Genomic DNA, 23,356 nt, shown 5'->3' with positions numbered 1-23,356 from the left:
AGCCTAAATGCTTCAGCACTGGGCACACTGGAAACAAGTGGGGACTTCCGGTGTGTGAATTTCGACAGTTACAGGAATCTCAAATTGCAAGATGGGTAGCGAAGGCTTTCTAGCGCTGTGGGACCATTTAGGTGATGATATATTATCACTACATCATAAACATTCATTTGCTCAGAATCACGACCCTTGGCTAACTGATCTCGCTGTGTGGCCCAGACCACACAGAGTGGGCGCAGGTTACATAAGCCCTGTGTAAGTGCTTCCCCTTGTATGAGACACCTGGACAGCATATGCCCTGAGGCATATACAGTCTATCAGATGGATTCAAATGAGGTAAGAGGCAGGCAGAGGTAATGGCAACTTAGACTTTAATCATAGACTTTGAGGTCAGAAGGGACCATTATGATCACCTAGTCTGACCTCCTGCACAACGCAGGCCACAGAATCTCACCCACCCACTCCTATAACAAACCTCTCACCTATGTCTGAACTACTGAAGTCCTCAAATCATGGTTTAAAAACTTCAAGGTGCAGAGAATCCTCCAGCAAGTGACCTGTGCCCCATGCTACAGAGGAAGGCGAGAAAACCCCAGGCCTCTTCCAATCTGCCCTGGAGGAAAATTCTTTCCCGACCCCAAATATGGCGATCAGCTAAACCCTGAGCATGTGAGCAAGACTCACCAGCCGGACACCCAGGAAAGAATGTCATTCTTTGTCTATCACAGGTCATTGGGCATATTTACCGCTAATCATCAAAGATCAATTAATTGCCAAAATTAGGCTATCCCATCATACCATCCTCTCCATAAACTTATGAAGCTTAGTCTTGAAGCCAGATATGTCTTTTGCCCCCACTGCTCCCCTTGGAAGGCTGTTCCAGAACTTCACTCTCATAGTTAGAAACCTTAGTCTAATTTCAAGTCTAAACTTCCTGATGGCCAGTTTATATCCATTTGTTCTTGTGTTCACATTGGTACTGAGCTTAAATAATTCCTCTCCCTCTCTGGTATTTATCCCTCGGATATATTTATAGAGAGCAATCATCTCTCCCCTCAGCCTTCTTTTGGTTAGGCTGAACAAGCAAAGGTCTTTGAGTTTCCTTTCATAAAACAGGATATCTTGAGTTTCCTTTCATAATACCCCCCGATACTTTCATAAGACAGGTTTTCCATTCCTTGGATCATCCTAGTAGCCCTTCTCTGTACCCATTCCAGTTTGAATTCATCCTTCTTAAACATGGGAGACCAGAACTACACACAGTATTCCAGATGAGGTCTCACCAGTGCCTTGTATAAAGGTACTAACACCTCCTTATCTCTACTGGAAATACCTCACCTGATGCATCCCAAGACCACATTAGTTTTTTTCATGACCATATCTCATTGGCGGCTCATAGTCATCCTGTGATCAACCAATACTCCGAGGTCCTTCTCCTCCTCTGTTACTTCCAACTGATGCATCCCCAGCTTATAACAAAAATTCTTGGAATTAATCCCTAAATGCATAACCTTACACTTCTCACTATTAAATTTCATCCTATTACTATTACTCCAGTTTACAAGGTCATCCAGATCTTCTTGTAGATCTTCTTGTATGATATCCCGGTCCTTCTCTGTATTGGCTTTGTGTCATCCGCAAACTATATTAACACACTCCCACTTTTTGTGCCAAGGTCAGTAATAAAAAGATTAAATAAGATTGGTCCCAAAACCAATCCCTGAGGAACTCCACTAGTAACCTCCCACCAGCCTGATAGTTTACCTTTCAGTATGACCCACTGTAATCTCCCATTTAACCAGTTCCTTATGCACCTTTCAATTTTCATACTGATCCCCATCTTTTCCAATTTAGCCAATAATTCCCCATGTGGAACCGTATCAAATGCCTTACTGAAACCGAGGTAAACTGGATCCACTGCGTTTCCTTTGTCTAAAAAATCTGTTACCTTCTCAAAGAAGATCAGGTTGGTTTGGCATGATCTACCTTTTGTAAAACCATGTTGTTTTTTGTCCCAATTACCACTGACCTCAATGTCCTTAACTACTTTAAAAAAAAGGTTTTTCCTCTGATCTTTCGTAATACAGGGGCGCAGATGGCATTTGACTGATGAGTATTCACAGGCCTTGGAACACAAATCCCAACAAAATAGGAGACCACACTAAAACATTGTCATGATGAAAATGAAAAATGCCATTTTGGGGGACACAGATGGTGTGACACTGCACCCCATATTCGCCACAGTGACACTATGATGATATAATTATGGCATAATTAGGATGCATTTTGCACAAGACGGGTCATGTGAGGGGTCATTGGAAAAGTTATGATTTGCAGAATATGATTATCCTATTTGTATGCATGTATCATTTTTGTATCTAAAGTTAGGAATATTGATGATGTATCTGTATTTCAATCATGCTTACTCCGGGGGACACCCACAATTACCCCTTCTAGTACAACAATGAAGAAACCAGATTTTGCTGATGGGCCATCAGCAAAGACAATGACCCTGGAAGAACCTAACTTTCCCAGGAAGTTCTAGACAGCCAGTTAGTAATGGCTGCTATGACTCAGCAAGGTATGCAAGGTCCTATGACCAGGCCACATGTCTCTGGACTCCATCTTGGGATGTTAGTATTTTTGGGAACCAAGTTTTAAAACAAGGGGTTCCTGCCATATGCTAAAGCTATATAAAGCAGGGAGTGACATCATCTGTTGTTCTTCATTCCCCACACAAGAAGACTCCTGGAAACATCTGAGGAACAAAGACTGAACTGGGGGAAGTGCTGGACGCAGGCGAAAGGGATTTCTAGACTGTATGAAAGACCAGGGGATTTCAAGCTGTAAAGCAAGTGTAGCTTATCCCTTCAGAATCTGCAGCCTGCTTGAATAATCTCTTAGGGTGAGAATCTGCTAATTCATATCCAATCTATTTAGTATATGAAGCACACGGAACATTTAATGTAGGTTAAATGTTGACTCCTCTGCAAAAGCACCGATCAGCAGGGCCCATGCAGGTCCTTACCCAATTTTGGCTTGACAAACCCATTCGTTATCCCGAAGTCGTCAGCAGCCACCGTCTCCCCATTCACGACCCTGAGGATGGTGAACTCAGCAGCCAGCGTATGCATCACGAAGGGCAGGTCCCGCTCACGTATCTGAGGACAGTGACAGAGATGGGCGTGTGACGATGCACCCACTTCCCCACTGTCTGAATTGGACAATGGATCAGATCACAGGTGTCCTTATGCATTGCTGAGCCATAGGGAAAACATATACACAACACACGCTTGGAACAACAAGGCCTGGAGGTTGTCGCAATCCAGCGGGTGTTGGGTTAATGAATTTGGTGGCCTCAGTCCAACTATCGGTGGGCCTGATTCTGGAATCAACAGAAAGATTCCTATCGACTTCAGTGGCATTCACATCAGGTTGTAAGTGTCCAAGGACGTTGCCAGCAATAAAGTGGTGAACCCCCAGTGCAGCATTACTTCAAGTATTTAATGCTTGCTACCCACCCCCCTGCCTTTTTCTTTTTTAAAATGGTGTAGTTGGAACCTCTCCTCTGCCCCCACTCCAGCAAATTCTGCTAGGGAACACGGAATCACAAGCAGCCCTGGCCATCTTATTTGGTCTTACCAGGATGAAGTCCGTCTGATAGGTGGACAGCATGAATACAGAAATGTTTTGGTCAGCCAGCGGCGCTATTACTGACTTGGCAATCTTGGTCACCCCGATGGGCTGGGAGCTGGAGAAGCTGCCTCTGCCTGAAACCACATTGAGAGCCAGCCACGTAGCATCTGCCACACTCAAGTGTTCTGATGAAGGGAGCTCTGAAAAGAGATGGAGAGAAAACAGACATAAATTTCAGCGCCAGAGAAACCTAGGTCACTATGTGACCACCAGATCCATTTCCATTTCTGAATCCATGTGGAATGATGTGGAGAAAGTTTATTACGAGTCTAAGACATATGCTAGAGCATTGGTGGGATGCAGCACTGATGCGACAGCATAAAAAGTGGCATCAATTCCCTATAATATTACTGGGTTCTCTCTCTGATCTCTTCCAGGTAATTTCTCTTTCCCTTGTTTTTCTGCAGCCATCTAGAGTTCTTTCTATACATAACTACCCCTAACTAGAGGGGAAGGATGATCCAGTGGTTTGGATACTAGTCCAGAAACTAGGAGATCTGGGTCCAACTCTCTGTTCTATCGCAGACTTCCTGTGTGTTCTTGGGCAGGTGAGTTAGCTTTTTTTCCTACCTCAGTGTAGCCTAGTGGATAAAGCACTAGAGTGGGACTCAGGAGACCTGGGTTCTACTCCCAGCTCTGCCATTGGCCTAATGGGTGACCTGGCCAAGTTACTTCACTTGCCTGTGCCCCATTTCTCAATCTGTAAAATGGGGATATAATGAGAGTGACCTCCTTTGTAAAGTGCTCTGAGATCTACTGATGAAAAGGGCTACATAAGAACCAGGTATTATTATCACCTGTAAAATGGGGGTAATTGCATTTCCCTACCTCAGTGGTTTTCAACCTTTTTTCATTTGCAGACCCCTAAAAATATTTTGAACAGAGATGTGGACCTCTTTGGAAATCTTAGACATAGTCTGCAGACCCCAGGGGTCCACAGACCACAAGCCGAAAACCACTCTCCTACCTCATAGGGTTGGTGTGAGGATAAATACATTAAAGATTGTGAGGCACTCGGATACTACAGTAATGGATGCCATATAAGTACCTAAGACAGACACAGAACTCTCCTATTTATTCCTTTTTATTTACCTCTCGTCTGCTGATTTTACATTTTAAAAAATTCTTTAATAGTGTTTTTTAATTCATGGTGATGTTTTTCCATTAATAGGGTTTTTTTTTATTCATTCATTTTCAGAATCCTTTAATAGTTCAGCAGACTAGGAAACATTCAGCAACTGAGTTCTGAACTTCTCCGCAGACCTGGAATGCTCAGATTGAGGATTTCAGTTCAAGCAGTCAGAGGCATAAAAGGGGCACCTGCAACATTCAGACCTGGACCCAAAGCTGAGTTGTGTTTGTATGTGGGATTCAGATTATTTGCATCACAACAGAACCCAGATGCCCCAAAAGAAGCAAGTGCCCTACTGTGCGAGGCGCCATACAGACATGAAGTAAAAGACAGGCCCTACCCCACAGAGCTTACAGTATTCATTTAAGACAAGATGTAACATGTGAGTGAAGCAAATGAAGAGAAGAGGATACAGCAACAGGCATATACGCATGTTCTCTAGAGCCATACAGAATGCGTAAGTAGAAGGCAGGATTTTCAAAGATGCCTATGGGATTTGGACACTCCATTCCCCTTCATTTCAATGGGAACTGAGCAATTAAATCTCTCAGGCTACTTTGAAATTCTTAGAAGCATTTATTTTGTTGTCAATGGCCGACAAATAAGAGGGCCAGCAGACATAGTCCCAGCTGGCCAACATTTTCAGATCTGTGAATGGCAGGATTTTTAGAAACAGTAGCAGGGAAGGCTCACAGGCTTCTTATGGTGTCCTTGGCAAAATGCAGAAACATGGATTTCATTTGGATACCTTCCAAAGACAAATCGCTCGTGAGAGAGGCAGCACTGTCTAGTGGATATGGGCACAGGGCTGGAACGCTACTATTCCTAGCTCTGCTACTGACCTTGCAGTGTGACCTTGGAAAGTCCCTTCACCCCATGCCTTGGTATCCCATCCCACTGAGTGTCCATCTTTTCTTTTCAGATTGTATGTGCTTTTGGGGCAGGGCCTGTTTCTTACTGTGTGTTTGCACCACGCCTAGTACAAAACGGCCACTGAATGCATCCGATGAAGTGAGCTGTAGCTCACGAAAGCTTATGCTCAAATAAATTTGTTAGTCTCTAAGGTGCCACAAGTACTCCTTTTCTTTTTGTAATACAATTAACACACAGTACCACCGTGAGAAGAAAGGGAGAACTTCGCAAATCTTTACTAGCTGATCGACACATACTGTGTTAACTTCGCTTCCATGAACAGCCACAATTGTATGCAGCATAAAAAACAAGCCTGAACAAAGAAAGGACAAACAGGGCACAGAGAGCTCTGCTCTTGTGTTTTGCTATTTAGCTTCATAGGCCAATTACTGAGATAGCAGACTTTAAGGCTGGCTGCACAGCCTCGAAACTAGGCACCAGGGAAGCTAGATAAGTTGGCATATCAATCACCTTTGAGACCCCAGCACCAGCCGCATATGGGAAATTATTTCAGCCATGTATCCAAGCTTGTTTTCTGATCCGACAGCACGTTGCATCACAGAGCAGAGCAAAACAAACCCCAACACTACATCAATAGACAGGTAGAAACCAGGTCCCAAAATTACCCAGGCTGATTGAATAAGCCCCTGATGCATTTTCTTCCTCTATTCCCAACCCAGCTCCTCTCTCCAGATACAAAGCGCTCCTTCTAGGACATGTATTTACCTCTTGGCAGCGCAAAGCAGACAAGCTCACACTAAGGCCACCTGCATGTCATGCATATTCACAGCTCTGCTCCGACATCACCAAGCCATTAAAGCAGCATCGTCCCCCTGGATCTCACTAAGCCATGGAAAAATCACCTCTTTCCCAAAGTCTCCAGTACTATGCAAACACTTGGTCCAAAAAGCAACCATGCCACGCATCTCGCACTGACCGGCTCAGAGGCTTGCTGGGACAGAGCTGAGCCAGGCCAGACACATGCTCTGGGATTGGGATCCCTGAGGCTGTAACACGTTGGTCTAATTTCAGTTGCTGGGTTTAACGTGCAGGTGCTGAGTGGCGCTTGTGGTCTGTGATATACAGGGGATCACACTAGAGAATCTGGTGGTCCCTTTTGGCCCTAAGCTCTGTGGATTGGAGAGCTTTGAGTTCTGTGAAATGAATCTGAAAAGCATATTGCAAGTAGCCAGGGAAGGTGAACCAGAGAGCTGCAGTGGGGAAGACCCATCGTTTTATCCCCCAACAACCTTTTCCTCAAGGGTGAAAAAGGCCCAATTGCCATTTATGTTTGTAATGACTGTGAAGTGTTTATTATGTTAGTTTAATTGGGTTTAACAAACCCTGTGAAGCATGCCTTATAGTCATTTTCTTTGCCCAGGTAACCTGCATCTTGTAATTGAATTAACATTTAAAAAATGAGTATGGAAAGTGACTAAATTACCACTGCTGGACACTGTTTCCAATAGGCAGCCAGAGGTAAAAGTGCAACCCCAGTTTGAATGAAACAAACGGATGGGAGGCTTGACAATGTCTTCTAAATAGCATCAAATAAGACCCGGGGTGGGGACGGGACGGCAGGGGGGAAGGGGAGACAGGAGAAGTGCCTTGCCCAAAGAACTGTAAAATGTGTGAGGTCCAAAGAGTGCTGGAAATATCAAATGCAACATTAACATAGCTTATTCTGCCTCATTGAGTCTAAGAAATGAAAAGGAAAGTAAGCAGTGCTGGTGTTTCACCACCAGTGGAAAGTCAGCAACCAACCATACCTACAAATGCCTCTCCCCGCACAGGAACAAGAACGGAGAAACCCCAAATGGTGACCTGCAAAGCTTTGCATAGAGCTGAGCACCATCATCTCACTAGTGAATGCCTGGCAAGCGCAGACAGGAAAAACACCTAGGAATTCAGATGCTACCTCCAAGTTCGCAGAACTGGCATGGAAATTTCATAATCATATTTCCCTTGCTCCGACCAGATGTCCCATGGTTCCCACTTCTAATCAAAACAATGACCTTACCATTACCAACCGGAACAAGGATGAGTAAGGAATGTGACAATTATCAGTAATTTTTAGAAAAGTTTGGGAGTGGGTGGATGTTTTTTAAATGAAGCTCCCAATAAGGTTCAGATCTGGTTTGAATTGTGTGAGGAGGTTTGTGTAGTGTAATGGTTTGCAGGAAAGGGCACGCTTTCTGGGAAAGGTGCAGTCTTTCAGTTCAGCGGCCCATGTTCCCATTAAACAAACCTCACTGTCTAACCCACTGTTGGCACGCGTGGATGAGCCAAAGGGTTCACGTCATCACTTTCATTCATGTTAAGTGAACTGGTGTGGAAAATAATATGCTTTCAAGAACTCACCACCCACATGGTCATTCAGCAGAACACTCAGCACCAGTTTCCACCTCCCTTTGAAGCACCAGTTATGGCCCACTGTTGTGGTCAGGATATAGGACTAGATGGAGCTATGTTTTGTTCTGGTATAACAGACTCCTATGTCTCTTTACTCTAACGCTCACCAGATCTTCTGAAATCTGCAACTGCCACTGAGTACAGACAGATTCAATACAGAATACCTGATTTCCCCTCAGCAGGATGCTATAGGAACACCAGAGGTTGGCCACACAGAGACAAAAAATGAATAATTTACCACCAACTTTGATGGACTGGCACAGAAGCATGAGTGAAAATTAATTCTTCTTGTAGCACTTATTCATAGATGGAATGATACTCTTCTGAAATATGTTTGGGACAACTTCAGACAACCATGACAATTACTTTAGAGAATTCATTGGCAGGAAATAAGTTATTGCAGTTCATGACACAGACACCAAAGTTCTTCCTAACACTGTCATGGAGTTCCTTTGTGACCTTGGCCTTTGTGACCAAGTCAATCTTTCTGTACTTTAATTCCCAGCCCCCCATCATGGAAAATAGGCATAATAAATTGTTGCCAACCCCGAAGAGAAAGTGCAAGGCTTACTTAATGTTTGGAAAACACCTGTACACTACTGTCCCTCCAGCAAAGCCACAGTACACATACAAAATATAATTAGAAAGTGGAACAATATAATAATGCATCCATTTTTCTTCCTATCTTTAAGATGTACATTGTTCCAAACATTCTACAAAAGGGTTACAATTAAGGGCCCACAGTGTCGTTGGAAAATAACTAGTTTTGTGCATATCATCTACTTACACAGAAAATTGGATGAGTGCTGTTTTGGGTACAGCCACATAGGAAAACGTTCCCTTTGTTAGAAAGGGTAAATTGTGGGCTGTTTTATACGACATTGGTTTCAATCTTTCTTCAATTAGATACCCATTTAAGGACTCATGTTTAGTTACTGATGAAAATGTACACGTGTGACAGATTTGTACTGATGAAGGGAGAGAAGCACAGATGCTTTGTTTATTTTATAAATTGTTTATTTGGTTAATACATTGGCTCATCTCATAAGCAGAAGCAGGGAGAGTCCAATCTTAATTCAGTGTATGAATACTTTTTATTACAGCGATGAACTGCATATGTTATATGATATTACCCAATAGTAAATGACTGCTCAACTGATTCCTCATTCTATGGATGAATGTGTATTTGCAGTACTGCTGACTCTAAAACTTCAAAAATCCTGAGTCTGGCCCTCCAAAATCATCAGTTTTTTAAAACAAATTTTGTGTCCTTTTTAAATGCCTTCTGTTTTTTGAGCCTTTAGGGCACCATTGCACCATGTTTTCAAGCTTCCCTCTGCAATTAGAAGGGCTAGAAACCTACTTTTTAAACCACGAATGCTGAGATTCTCATGCAACGTTGTAACTCCTGTAGCTGGAGCTTTAAGAAAAGCTTTAATAATTGCAAGACACAAAATGTGGACCACGCCCATGGATTTTAATTGAAAGCACAATTTTTTTTTGAAGATGTCAATAAAATGGCTCTTTAAAAAAAAAAAGATTTTCATCCTTCTGCAGTTTTAAATCCTGGCTCATAATGAAGTGAGGGATTATCTTTGGTTCTAAGGCCTGATTCAGCACCCAGCAGTCTTTCCATTGGCTTCAATGGGTGTTGGATAAGACCTATATTGAGAAAGGCCTGTTAGGTTGCTGGATGTTGCAACGTGGTACAATTGGGAAGAATGCACAACAGGAGGGAAAAAAACAATTACTACTTTGACCTAGGAAATGAAGCAGCTTTCTTCTCCCCCTGCCAGAAAAGGGATGCAAAAGGTTTTACGGGGCAAGGGAAGTGAAGAAATGCTTCTATACTGTACATAGAAGGACGTTCACAGCTGGGACTCTGAGCTAGCCTTTACCATTCAGGAAACTGCTATTCCTGGATGATGTAGTGTAGCACAGAGAGAAAAGCAGGGAAAGAAAAGCAAAATCATCCTATCGGCCAGTTTCCTCACAGGGATCCCACAGAGGCAGCTGTGAAATTTCTAACAGAGGATTAAGTACCTCAAGGATTTTACAGTTCACACAGTAACCTTTTGGGGGATGCAAAGCTCTCCTCCAGTCTTTATTTTTAATGTCCACTTGCCTCTAGCTTAATAATTGGTCACCAAAGACATTTTACTTGCCAGACAAACTATACACGAACACAGTTGGCACCAGGCACCAACGTGATGCAAATTGGTTGCTAGGCAGAAAAGTTCCTGGCTTCAGTTTGAGTTGAGTGCCATATTTAGCTCCTCCAGTGAGTGACTATGCATCTGATGGAGTGAGTTGTAGCTCACGAAAGCTTATACTCAAATAAATTGGTTAGTCTCTAAGGTGCCACTAGTACTCCTTTTCTTTTTACCCAAACACAATAGCTCAAATGGATAAAAGGACTTAATTTGGTCTAGGGCTAGAAAACAAAATGATTATATCCAAAGAATGAACGTGTCAGTGCATGAAGGAAAGAAGAAGGAAAACAAAAAACCCTCAACGACTTTGATCAACTAAAAATCTCCTTATCCCCTGTCAGTCCTGCTCTAATTCTGATTTCATCAGTGCCTTGTTCTTGGAAAAGATTTCTGTATTCCACTGCTATGCATCAATTCTTACACAACCTGGCAGGTTCTGCAATTTTTTTCCATTAAAGCTAACCACAAAAATTAATTCTGGCTATTTGGTCATCTGTCACTCTCGCTTCTCTTCTAATGGCAACAGTCAAGACAGCATGCATCACCATCAATTCTAGGAGATGGCATCTCGAGTGCGAGCCATGAAAGTAATGGTGTGAAAGGCCCCTTTTGCTGTTCAAGCAAGACAGTCCTAGGAATCACATTTCTGCACAGCGGTGGGCACTCCAGTTTCACAAACGGGACCATAAAGGCATATAGTCATACACAGGCTACACTTGGCAGGTCAGTGGTTATCTCACCCAGTGGCTCATCAGGAATTTTTAAAGCATTACTTAGAGAGAAAGCACGTGTTAGAACCAGCGCTGTTTGCAAATGAGACTATAGGTTTTTCAGGGGTCCTGGTGGAATGTACATTTCAGTTTTATATAATATGTGTTTGTGCACTGAAGGACACAGACACTCCCCTATCTCTTTACATCTTCCACTTTTATTCCTGGCACCACACCCCTTAACACCATAACAACTTCAAATGAGTGCCACTGTGCTTTAAATACTTTCTTTTTAAAGGTTTCAGAGTAGCAGCTGTGTTAGTCTGTATTCGCAAAAAGAAAAGGAGTACTTGTGGTACCTTAGAGACTAACAGTCCTTTTCTTTTTTCTTTTTAAAGTAGCACAGAAAATTGAAATTTTCATTCCAACTCCGCCCTTCCCCAACAAGCAGTGAAATCTTAATTCTCAACATATTTAGATATTATTGCACACTTGAACACACACACATAGATATGTTAAAAAGAACATTATTAAGATTGCAAAGTCAAACACTCAAAAGTTAGGAAATGCCACATTCCTGATGTAAAGGCCACTCCTTCTCCTGAACGTGGGGGCACCAGAGGGTTGGATGGTTTGTTTTTCAATGGTTGCTAGAATTTTTTAACATGGGGAAAACAACATATTTTTCCCTTAGCCTGTTCTCAGAAATGGCTGAACCATTTTGACTGAAATTTTACCCCCACCCCTAGTTCAAACGTCTAGCATGGAAAATTTCAGCCCTGACTGTACAGGTCTGACAAAGTTGTAAGCAACCGAAACAGGGTCTTACAATGGGAAACGTCTGGCAACCTTTCTAATAGGCGGTACCACCAGCCGCACCTAAAATATGCGCTTCACTCTCCTAATGTTTTCCTTGGGAGATGTGGGTTTTGGTTGTTATAATGAGACCAGGAAGGAAAGTTCTATAACTTTGCATCAGAGATGGAGAAGATGGAGTGTAATAAACACATGACTGTCAGCCCGTAAGAGGTGGAAAGATTTGTTACCTTTAAATGAAGGAAAAACACAAGTGAGAAATGACCAGCCACCTCCCTTCCTAAGTTCCTTGGGGCAGGGGCCGTTTCTTGGAACTGTGCTTGCGCAGGGCATAACACAATGCAGTCCGGGTCCATTCCTGTGGCTCCTAGGTGCTACCATAATACATATAATCAGTGTCAGGAATGGCAGCCTGCAGCTAGACCTGGGATCAGCTAGCTAACCACAGCTGAAACCCCTAATTGGCTAAGCAGCATTGCCAGGACTGCTTTTAAGCCCAGCAGTAGCACTCAGCCCGCAGCTGTTCAGCGCACCCATCTGCAGCTGCAGTCTCTCTGGCATCTGCCTCGTCTCCAGCCGTGCTCCAGCCCTGCCTTCACTCTGTCCCAGGCCTCCTCCTGGTTCCTGACTCTGGCTCTGACTGACTGCCACTAGGCCTGACCACTCACGTCTTGGCCTGTGACAATAAGGAACAACCACGTCTGTATTTTTAGTGGTCTGTGGTGCATTCAGCACATTTTTCAAGTGAAATTTGTCTGAAGATCCCCAAATGCTGTTTCAGGCTCTCTTACACCAAGGATTAACTCGTCCGAAAAAGCTATTTGAGGGGCTACATTAAAGCCAATAACTATATCCAGTTTAATAGTCTCATGATTTAGTGACAGTCTGATTCAAACAACATTCCGTCTAATAACAGGTTTGCATTTCATACCATTCATGTGGATCTACAGATTACACACACGAGAATTTCACACCATGAGCCCAAGTTACTAACTTCATCTGACTGCAAGAGCGATTATTCACAAATGTGGGAGTTTACACCCTTCCCTTGAGTGAATCAGAAACTCGGTAGTCCAACCTTTATTTCATAAAAACTAGGAGACTAAGAAAGCTAAGTCCAAGGCACTTTGATCAATCAGAACATTTCACTCGGCCGTGATGCCAAACAGAGAGAAGTGGCTCATAACCGGCATTATCAAGTCGGTTAACAAAAACCACCAGCAGCTTAGAGAGTTGCTAGAAGACACTGTATTGGGCACAATGTGACTTGCTGAAGTTTCAATGGCCGCACAAGCAATTTGGCATTTTCCTGTACAAATTTTTGGTTTTCGAAACAACTAAACCGCATTTTGAAAATAAAACGGAACATTTATTCCAGGAAAATACTTTCTATTTTCTGATGAACTCTACCAAACATAATGTACAATACGATCACTAATACAGAAGCTGCAGTTAACCAGAGATATCTAGAGAGGTAATGATAAAAGGACCGGGTAAAGAACTAGAATACATTTTCCCTGGGAAGCTAGAACAATACGCTCCAGTGTACTTCGTGTTTGCTTACTTATTCCACCCTCTGCCAGTAGGAAGTGTAAGGTCAGGAGCAGTCCCAGCTTCCTGGGTATGACTGTTTGAGGCGCTGGAAGTGTTACAAAACAGGAGGCGGCAGTCATTCCCTGGACTATTTCTAGTACACAACATTTTTGTGTGTGGTGTAAGACATTTCATCTCAGCACCTCTAGGAGGAGCACAGCTTCTCTCTGCACCAACAGTGCTGCAGTCTGCTTCTCTTTGGTTTATCCAGCTTCCATTTTCCAGCCGATTTCCTCCTTTCCAGCAGAGGTCCTCTCAGTTTAAGTGGATGCATGGCAGGCAGCCTGGTGAAAACACAGACTCCTCCGCGGAAAGTTTTTACTAATGGTTTGATTAGTGGAAGCAGAGGTGGCAATATATTTAGGCTTGGTGGGCAGGGGGAGGAAAAGCTTCTTAAAATGGCTCTCTCTGGTCAACGCCACGTCCTTGGGTGCATTCGTAGAGAGCAGAGATGGTGCCATGTGGCCACTTGACCTATTTACAGCTCTGGAGTCTCCTGTTCATCCCAGTCCTTGTTTCCCAATTAAAGGCGCCAACAGGAATTTGGACTGGTTCCAGCGAACCAATGTGTCTGGCACGTCGCTGGGACTGGAGAGAACCACCAACAACTTTTACCCACTATAAACTCTCCAGCTCTTTCAGAGGTATGAAAAACAAACTAACAAAACAAACTGAAAACCCTATCCCAAATAAAGGAACTATACAGGGGCCGCTTTTTAACCTGGATGCTGCTGCTACAGGATCCAAAGGCCACAAATGTGTCCGGGGTGGATGGAAGACCCAGCTCCCCCATCTGGCTCTCCTGCGCAGGGGAGTCCAACAGGAGCGGACTCGACAGACTTCCCTGCTAGGCCAGAGTCAAGGGTGCCAGTTTTGCTGGAGCAGGGGCTGGGTGTCCCGGCACAGGACACACTCCATGGGCACATTCGGACTCCACTGCTCTAACTGTGGGCGAATGCCCCCTCTCGGCTCTCTTCTGCTTCTTATGCAGCACCGGAGAGCGAGAGCAGTGCCAGGGAGCCGCAGAGCTCGTCTTCAGTGCCGGAGAGTGGCGATGCCGCGGGTCTCTAGACCCCGAGTCCTTTGTTGGCGCCGCAGCCTCCCTTACTGAGGCCAGTGTGCACTGCACTGAAGTGCTGGGCTTTGGGCCTGACATGGGCTGTGCCGGCTGGGGACAGAGAGCTGACTCCATGAGGAGAAGTTTTAACCTAAAGTCCCTCTCCTTCTTGGTCAGAAGCCTCTACAGATTTTACACTTGTCAGTCTGGTGGGCTTCTCCGAAGCACTTTAAGCAGGAGTCGTGAGGGTCTCCCCTGGGCATAGGCTTCTGGCAGGAACCACATGGTTTGAAGCCTTGAGATGAAGGCATGCCCTGGTCCCCGGGAGGAACAGATCGTGGTGGGGGAAAACGGCAACAGAAATGTATCTAACTAACTATAAAATACTGAAACACTAACCAATTAAGTAAAAACTATTTACAGGTTCAAATAGGAAAAATCCACTAGGGGATCACTTGCTGTAGCAAGGGAGAGAAACAGCAGCTCCAACGACCGTCACAGGCGGTAAGAAGGAACTGAAGAGGTGGCGGGTCGGCAGGGACCTATATACACCGCCAAGAAGGCGTGACTCCAGGGGACTCCACAGCCAACCCAGCAAGTACTGCTAGGGGAAAAACCTTCTGACGACAGCATGCGGTGCGCACACACCTACTTGGAACGGACATGAGCAAGCACTCGAAGAAGAACTAACTGTTATTGGCCAATATCAACTTTTATAAATAACCTTTCACATTGTCAAGCAGCAGCTCCACTGGATGATGACCTCTTTACAGCAATGGAGGAAGATCGGGTTCTTTCACCTCCTCTCAATATTATTGACTACTGAGGGACGTAAGCAGCAGCCCATGGATTTCTGCTTAGACCGTAAGCTCCTCGGAGAAGGGGTGATCTTTTTGTTCTGTGTTTGTACAATGCCTAGAATAATGGGGTCAGGTCTGTGATTGGACTGTAATACCAAAATAATCAATAATAATGGAACTGCTCTTTTCTTTTCTTCCTGGGAGATCCCTGACGATAGCATTGGGCAGTTGATGGAGGGCTCTCTTGTGTAGGGGGTCCATAAAATTCTGATGCTGCCCTTCCTGTTCAGTGTGCACAGGGGGCTACTAGCGAGCAGACCTGGTCTGAAATGTGGATATCCTTCAGTATAATGAGGATGCCCAGTTCTAGGTTTCCATCTCTTACAATGTGCAGTGGCATGACTTTCCTGGTGTCTAATGGAGAATGGGACATGGCTGAGAGAGAGCTGGCTGTCTTAATCCAGAGGAGACAGAGATATTGCTTATAACAGTAAAAACAACCCAGAAGAAATGGAGGAGACAACAATCCACATCCTTGACTGGGAATGTCTGCCCACCATTCATTACGCAGCAAGGCAACCCGAATCTCTTGCTGGATCCCCAGCTGCTTCTGTACATCTACATACCGGGGGCTGCTAAGAGTGATTTTAACAATTTGCTATTTTCTAGCAGGGGCAGGCCCTTACTGCTAGAAAATCTTGGCCTGTGTCACCTCGGGTCAGATTCCTACAGCATGCTCCCCATGGAGATGAACCTTTAAACCATTTTAGAAATTGCAGCTAGTACGAACTGCATGGATCTCGCATAGGGAGTGCAACATACCGATGCTCCATGATCCGGACTGCCTGACAACTGATTTCCCAGAGAACTTTAAATGGCTGGGTTTGGCCTGTAAAACCGTAAAGGTTTGGGGGCCCTGGTTACTTAAGAGATCACCTTTCCCCTGGTAGGACACCCTGGCAGTTATGAAGAGCAGAAGCACACAAGCTAACCCAGAAAAGGGTTTGTAGCAGAGAACTCAGTCGATGAAGGGGAAGTCAGACGAACCATCTGACCAAGTACACTTCCAAATTACAACTCTTCTTTATATTTTTCCTGATACCTCCCATCCCTGTAGCTTCTGAACAGCTGTCTGTGCTGGCACAGCCATGAGATGAGCTGAGCCACACTCAACCAATACAGGACTATACCTCCATTAAGGTGAGGGTCTCCATGCCCTTCCCGTCTCCTTGAAGGCAGAAAAACAGTAGCTGCTGCAGAAATTCAATCAGTCCCCCCCCTCCACTCTAACTCTTCAAAATACCACCAGAATAAATGGCTCCTGAGCCTCCTGGAATCAACAGCTGGAGTGCAGCTGGATACCCAAGTTTCATTAATGAAAGGCCAGGATTTCCCTGGGGGAAGAGCCCATTTGCAATGTGAATGAGTTCCCCTCACTGGAAAAAGGTCTCAAGCCATGTGAGGCAAGTTATATTCTCTCCTCCATCTGCAAATAGCTCCTCCTTTCCATCTTCCCCCACCTCCCAAACGCCCCCATTTTCAATCTCAGGAAGGAGTTTAAAAGCCACTGTTTGGATCTCCTGATGGAGAGTGGAACCTCACCAATTACATCTTTGTTTATCCCTAATTGCTGAGCTCCACAATTCCATCTCTCCCAGCACCTGCGAGCAGAGGTGACCCAGACTACTTGAAATTAGGGAATTAATGCATCTTCATATAGCAGTCTTACCACGGGACTGTGTCACACACACACACACCAAAACTACACAGCCTGGCAAATACGCAGGACGGCCAAACTCCTGCATGCGTAGCCCACGCTAGGAAAGGACAGGTCTTTGTGCCACTCTAGTACCAAGGCCACATAAGAGGAGAGAAATCTACTGTAGCTGCTAAGACATACATTAAGGCCAGAAGGAACCATTAGATCATCTAGGCTGACATCCTTGTTACAGTTACAATATACAATATACAGGGGAGAACAGGACCCTAAATTTCACTCAGTTACCCATGGATCTAGTGGAACTAGTCCTTTAGCTCAAACACTAAAAGCTCAGGCTCCATGTGCTGAGTCCAAACCTCAAATGGCCCAAGTGAGCTCACACATCTTTTTTCCATAGGACACAACGTTTAGCATCCTCCCACATATGGCTACGCTCAGACCCTAAAGCTTTGTACATGACCAATATCACCAACCTGCACACGTCTGTGTCACCTTCATTATAATCATCATTATTCATCTGTATTACCGTAACACCTAGGATCTCCAACCATGGACCAGGACCCTATGGCGCTAGGTGCTGTACAAACACAGAACAAAAAGACAGCCCCTGCCCCCACAGAGCTTCCAATCCAAATATAAGGCAAGAGACAACAGGCTTGTGACAAACAGCCTAGGAAGCACAAGGTAGCAATGAGACAAAACTGGTCAGCAGGATGAGTTACAGTCACAGCACGCCAACTGCAAAACCATTGGTGAGTTTTCTGAAGGCATCGCAGCAAGCGAGATGAGGGAGTGGCTTTTTTCCACCAACATTCTGCACAAACCATGATTAAACTTCATGACTCTCATGTGAGGTCATCATAAAGGGAGGCAGAGAAAGGTTACTTAGTATGGCTCTGTTCTGTGCTTGTACAGCATCTACCACAAGAGGGTCCTCGTGTGTGCTGGGATTCCCAGGTGCTACAGAAATATAAATCATAAACCACTAGATCAGTGGCTCTCAACCTTCCCAGACTACTGTACCCCTTTCAGGAATCTGATTGGTCTTGTGTACCCCCAAGTTTCTCCTCACTTAAAAACTACTTACTTACAAAATCAGACATAAAAAATACAAAAGTGGCTCAGCGCACTATTACTGAAAACTTGCTGACTTTCTCATTTTTACCATACAGTTCTCAAATAAATCAACTGGAATATAAACATCATACTTACATTTCAGTGTATAGTATATTGAGCAGTATAAACAAGTCATATCTGTATGAAATTTTAATGTGTATTGACTTTGCTACTGCTTCTTATGTAGCCTACTGTAAAGTAGGCAAATATCTCGATGAGTTGATGTACCCCCTGGAAGACCTCTATGTACCCTGGCTGAGAACCCTGGCACTCCTCTCTCCCCTTTTACTTATAATGATACGTGTGTTTTGAAGAAAAAGCTATGAGCCAAGATCAGTTTGTCTGCTTGTACCCAGACCAGTGGCAATGAAACACTGTCGCTGCATTTCAACAGAAGTTTCATTTCCTTCCAACTATTTCTCCAGCTCTCTTTCCAAACTCCCCAAAACCCTCTCTCTCAGGCTTTGTCTGTACTAGGCTGGTTTTGTGGTGCATTCCAAGTGGTTGTACTAAGAATAGGAACACCAGTGTAGATATAACAATGACACTGCTTGGACTGCAGGGATTGAACCTGTGACTTTTGGATCCAGAAGCGCAAGCCTCTCCCGGCTAGAGCTTAAAGACCTGGAACCAGATTTGGCCAATCAAGTCAGCATGACGACAACCCTACACCTATGTTAGTATCATTGCCATTGTACACATGGGGCACGAAGATAGAGAAACTTGCTCAATACTAACTCAAGCCTTGTATTTTAGCCACAGGACAGTCCTTTCCTTGGCCTCAGAATTTACCTGTTCCTGTCTTGGCATGGACTTCATGAATTAATAGTTCTACCTGACTCATCACTGGAGTCCTAATCCTGCATTTATGCAGAGCGCTGCAACATGTTCACAAGGAAACCAGAAGCCACAAGAAACCAGCCTGATGACACATGCCATTGCAACTTCCACATTTGCAGCAGGGTCTCTGAAGGCATAGCAGCTTAGAGTGATGAGCCTTCCAAGTGAACCTGGGACAACTCAGAGAAATCATATACATTCTCACAGTTTCTACGCTAAGCTGAGTGCATCTCATCTGGTTTTGGGTTTGCGTTGAACCTGAAGCCCAACGCAAAGCTTGCAGCCTGAACAAAATATTACTGAGACCATGCTGAATTTGCAGCATGTGCAATGGAATTGCATTCTTGAGTGAACTGATTTGGTGCAGGGTTTGTATGAACCACAGAGTGAAACAGTTGCATTTCACACATCTCTAGTTAGTCTGGGACCACAGAAATGGCTGTGGTGATAAAAATAAATTAGAATCACCTTATATAAAATGCAAGTGAGTCTTGGACATGCAGCAAAACCAGTATAGGAAATTCTGTGAAGTTTTCATGAACTCCAGGTGCTCGAGTCCTTTTTCTAAACGTCCCCCTCCCTCCCCAAACAATTTCAACTAGCAATAATCCAGGAGGAGACACTTCAATCAGCATTGATCATAAAAATAAGAACATAAGAATGGCCATACTGGGTCAGACCAAAGGTCCATCCAGCTCAGTATCCTGTCTGCTGACCGTGGCCATTACCAGGTGCCCCAGAGGGAGTGACCCTAACAGGTAATGATCAAGTGATCTCTCTCCTGCCATCCATCTCCACCCTCTGATAAACAGAGGCTGGGGACACCATTCCTTACCTCATCCTGGCTAATAGCCATTAATGGACTTAACCTCCATGAATTTATCTAGTTCTCTTTTAAACCCTGTTATAGTCCTAGCCTTCACAACCTCCTCAGGCAAGGAGTTCCACAGGTTGACTGTGCACTGTGTGAAGAAGAACTTCCTTTTATCTGTTTTAAACCTGCTGCCCATTAATTTCATTTGGTGGTCCCTAGTTTTTATACTATGGGAACAAGTAAATAATTTTTCCTTATTCACTTTCTCCACACCACTCATGATTTTATATACCTCTGTCATATCCCCCCTTAGTCTCCTCTTTTCCAAGCTGAAATGTTCTAGCCTCTTTAATCTCTCCTCATATGGGACCTGTTCCAAACCCCTAATCATTTTAGTTGCCCTTCTCTGAACCTTTTCTAATGCCAGTATATCTTTTTTGAGATGAGGAGACCACATCTGTACGCAGTATTCAAGATGTGGGTGTACCATGGATTTATATAAGGGCAGTAAGTTATTCTCCGACTTATTCTCTATCCCTTTTTTAATGATTCCTAACATCCTGTTCGCTTTTTTGAGCGCCGCTGCACGCTGTGTGGACATCTTCAGAGAACTATCCACGACGTCTCCAAGATCTCTTTCCTGATTAGTTGTAACTAAATTAGCCACCATCATATTGTATGTATAGTTGGGGTTATTTTTTCCAATTTTTTCTCAAGATCTTCCCTTTATGTATCTGTCCTTACTTTTCATGGCACAGTTTTGTTGCAAAGAGCTTCTAATTAGTTAGATTAATGCCAACCTTTCCTACCAGTGCTGGTGGAAATTCAATTTGTAGTCTGTGGAATCTCTGCAACTATGGGCCTCTTTACACGCTGCAGGTGTCACTCTAGTACTTCAGTGTAGACACGACCCACGCTGATGGGAGGGGCTCTTCCAGCAGCATAGCTAACCCACCTCCCTGAGAGGCAGTATCTAGCTCAACAGAAGAATTCTTCTGTCCACTCAGTGCCGTTTATACTGGCGATTGGGTTGGCTTAACTATGTTGCTCAGGGGTGTGGATTTTTCACACCCCCTGAGGGACGTAGCTGGGTTGACCTTACTTTTTAGTATAGACAAGATCTAATGCTTTACTGTTCTACACTGCTTCACAAAATATTAGTTTTTTCAAGGCTTGGTCTACACCACCAACTTATGTTAGTATAACCACATTGCTCAGGAGTGTGGAAAACCCACCCCCTTTAAGTGATGTAGTTATACCAACCTAACCCCCAGTGTATACAGTGCTATGTCGACAGAATGGTTTCTCCCATTGACAGAGCTACCGCTCCCCCATCAGCATAGGCAGCATCTTCACTAAGTGCTACTGCAGCACTGTAAACATAGACCTAAGTGACTTACCCAAAAAGCCAGACTGTGGGTCAGTGGAAGAACTGGTAATGAAACCCATGAGTCCTGGCTGTTGGTGCTCTGGTCTAACCAGGAGACAAATTTCCTCTTTACTTGTGATCTCAGACAAAAACACCTTGCCACAAAGAGAGCAAGCCCGAGCAGACTCACCCTTCTTAAAGAAATGGGGAGAGACACCAGCCTCCCCTGCTTACAGCCGATCAAGAAAAAACTCAGGGTGAGGGGAAGAGGAAACCTGGCTCATGAGCACAAAATTGAGGAGATGCCAAATAGAACCTACCAGCTTCAGGAGCCCCGTAGAACCCTAATTTCTCACAGTTCTCTCTCAGATCTTCTGCTAATGCAGAGGGTACTAACGAGGCACTAACAAATTAAATAAAATCAGGTGACACAGGAAAGGCTCCCCGCTCCAGGCACTGAGAGGATTCATAGCAGCTCAGCTTACAGACTGCGAGATGTGCCTTTCTTCCCCTCCTCCTGCTTTGAATGTGAACTGGAAATGCCCTGGTTGGTAGAGGGAGGGGATGCTTCAATACTCTGTTTAAATTGGGGAACTCTTTTCTCAGCCTGGATGTGCTGAATTATTCTAGAGATGATGTTTCTGGACAGCCAAGTGTGCAGGTGTCAACACGACACACCCTAACTCAGACAGATCTCTAACACAGCAGCACAATCCGTGCCATCTTTTCCAGGGGTGAAGTCTTTAAAGCCATGACTTACTGCAGTAGCGCCCGAATCCCTGAAACGCAAGCCAATGGCGGAGAATGAAAACCCATAGGAGGCACATCTGCCAAACCAAATAGTATTTTACCATCAAGCGTGGAAGGAGGCTGGAATTGGAAATGACACAAACATCTCCCCTCCCTCCTACACAGTTACATACACGGATGTACACCTCAGAGCCATCCTTAACATCAATCTAGTTTCACCACTGTGTCTCATCTGAGTTAGTATAGCAGCTCACTGCTAAGATCCAAGGCCACACTTGTCCATGCTACTGTGTCTTTAAAATACAGGCTGCCTTTACGGTGGGATACTATACTTTTAAAAGGTCTGGTGAAGAGAACTGGATTTATATTTTAACTACACTAAATGCAAACCCATGAAAAACACACACAGTACATGGTCCAGTTATGCGACGACCCCCAGAAAAGACATTCAAAGCTCCTCTGTCCGATGAAGTGAGCTGTAGCTCACGAAAGCTTATAATCAAACAGATTTGTTAGTCTCTAAGGTGCCACAAGTCCTCCTTTTCTTTTTGCAAATACAAACTAACACGGCTGCTACTCTGAAACCTCTCCTCCAAGTCATCCATTCCTCCAAGTCATCAATTATCTCAAATTTGTATCCATCCCCCTCGGCCATCACAACAAACAGGCATGCATCTGATCTCAGTTATCTCAAATGGGCGACAAGCCCGAACTGCGTGCGCTACATTTGGGGTAACAGTCCTGACCATTCCGGGGGTGGGGATGGAGTTCACAAAGTATTTGATTGGAAAGGGAAAAGAGCAGTTCCTCTAGCTTAACTGAAACTACGCAAGTAAGCTGCAGAGAGCACACACACACCACCCTGGCATAGACTGATCAAACTGTGAAAACATAACACTTCTGCCGGTTGCTTGTGGAAGTATTAGCCTTATGAAAATCATCCCTTTGGTGCAGATGATGCATGCCACGTTTTTAAAGTACTTGAGCAATTATCCCTCATTTCTTTTTTCATGGTATGTACATTACAGGAAGGAAGTACTACACTTACAAGAAGAAATAATGGCACTTCTTCAAGAGACCTACAGCAAAAACTGCCTAATTCCCCTCCCAACCTGACCCAAATATAAAGTTTCTAAGTGAGTAAGAGTCCCAGGGAGTTATTGCATATGATAAACACAGGGCAGCAATCTCTATGAAACAACATGACTGAGCAGAACTTGTAATTCCCACCCACACACTTTAATTATACGAGAAGTGCATACTATTAGTGTCAGACTTACGTGAAAACCACATGGCCTGAAGGAGTGACAGCTGAAAGAGTCACAGGCATTTTATCAAGAACAATACAAGAGCTTTTCTTTGCAGGAAATTAAAAACAAGGAAACAAATGCTGCCACTTGCGTAAGCCA

At 44.2% G+C, this 23,356-nt stretch overlaps 1 protein-coding gene across 12 annotated transcripts in view; it reads right to left on the bottom strand.

Annotated features, from left to right (window-relative positions):
• CASTOR2 (cytosolic arginine sensor for mTORC1 subunit 2) overlaps window positions 1–23,356 on the bottom strand; it is a 195,766-nt gene that overhangs the window by 51,392 nt on the left and 121,018 nt on the right. For all 12 annotated transcript variants that reach the window (XM_073315842.1, XM_073315833.1, XM_073315837.1 and 9 more), the window contains exons 3-4: window positions 3,640–3,833; window positions 3,026–3,158 (exon numbers count right to left, since the gene is read on the bottom strand). In XM_073315842.1, coding sequence (XP_073171943.1) covers window positions 3,026–3,158; window positions 3,640–3,833 — 327 coding nt within the window. The remainder of the gene's footprint in view (window positions 1–3,025; window positions 3,159–3,639; window positions 3,834–23,356) is intronic.

Source organism: Lepidochelys kempii, chromosome 17 (genome assembly GCF_965140265.1).
Source record: "Lepidochelys kempii isolate rLepKem1 chromosome 17, rLepKem1.hap2, whole genome shotgun sequence".
NCBI classification, from domain to species: Eukaryota; Metazoa; Chordata; order Testudines; family Cheloniidae; genus Lepidochelys; species Lepidochelys kempii.
The sequence above is the reverse complement of the archived record's forward strand: the minus strand, read 5'-3'. Positions and strand labels throughout refer to the sequence as shown.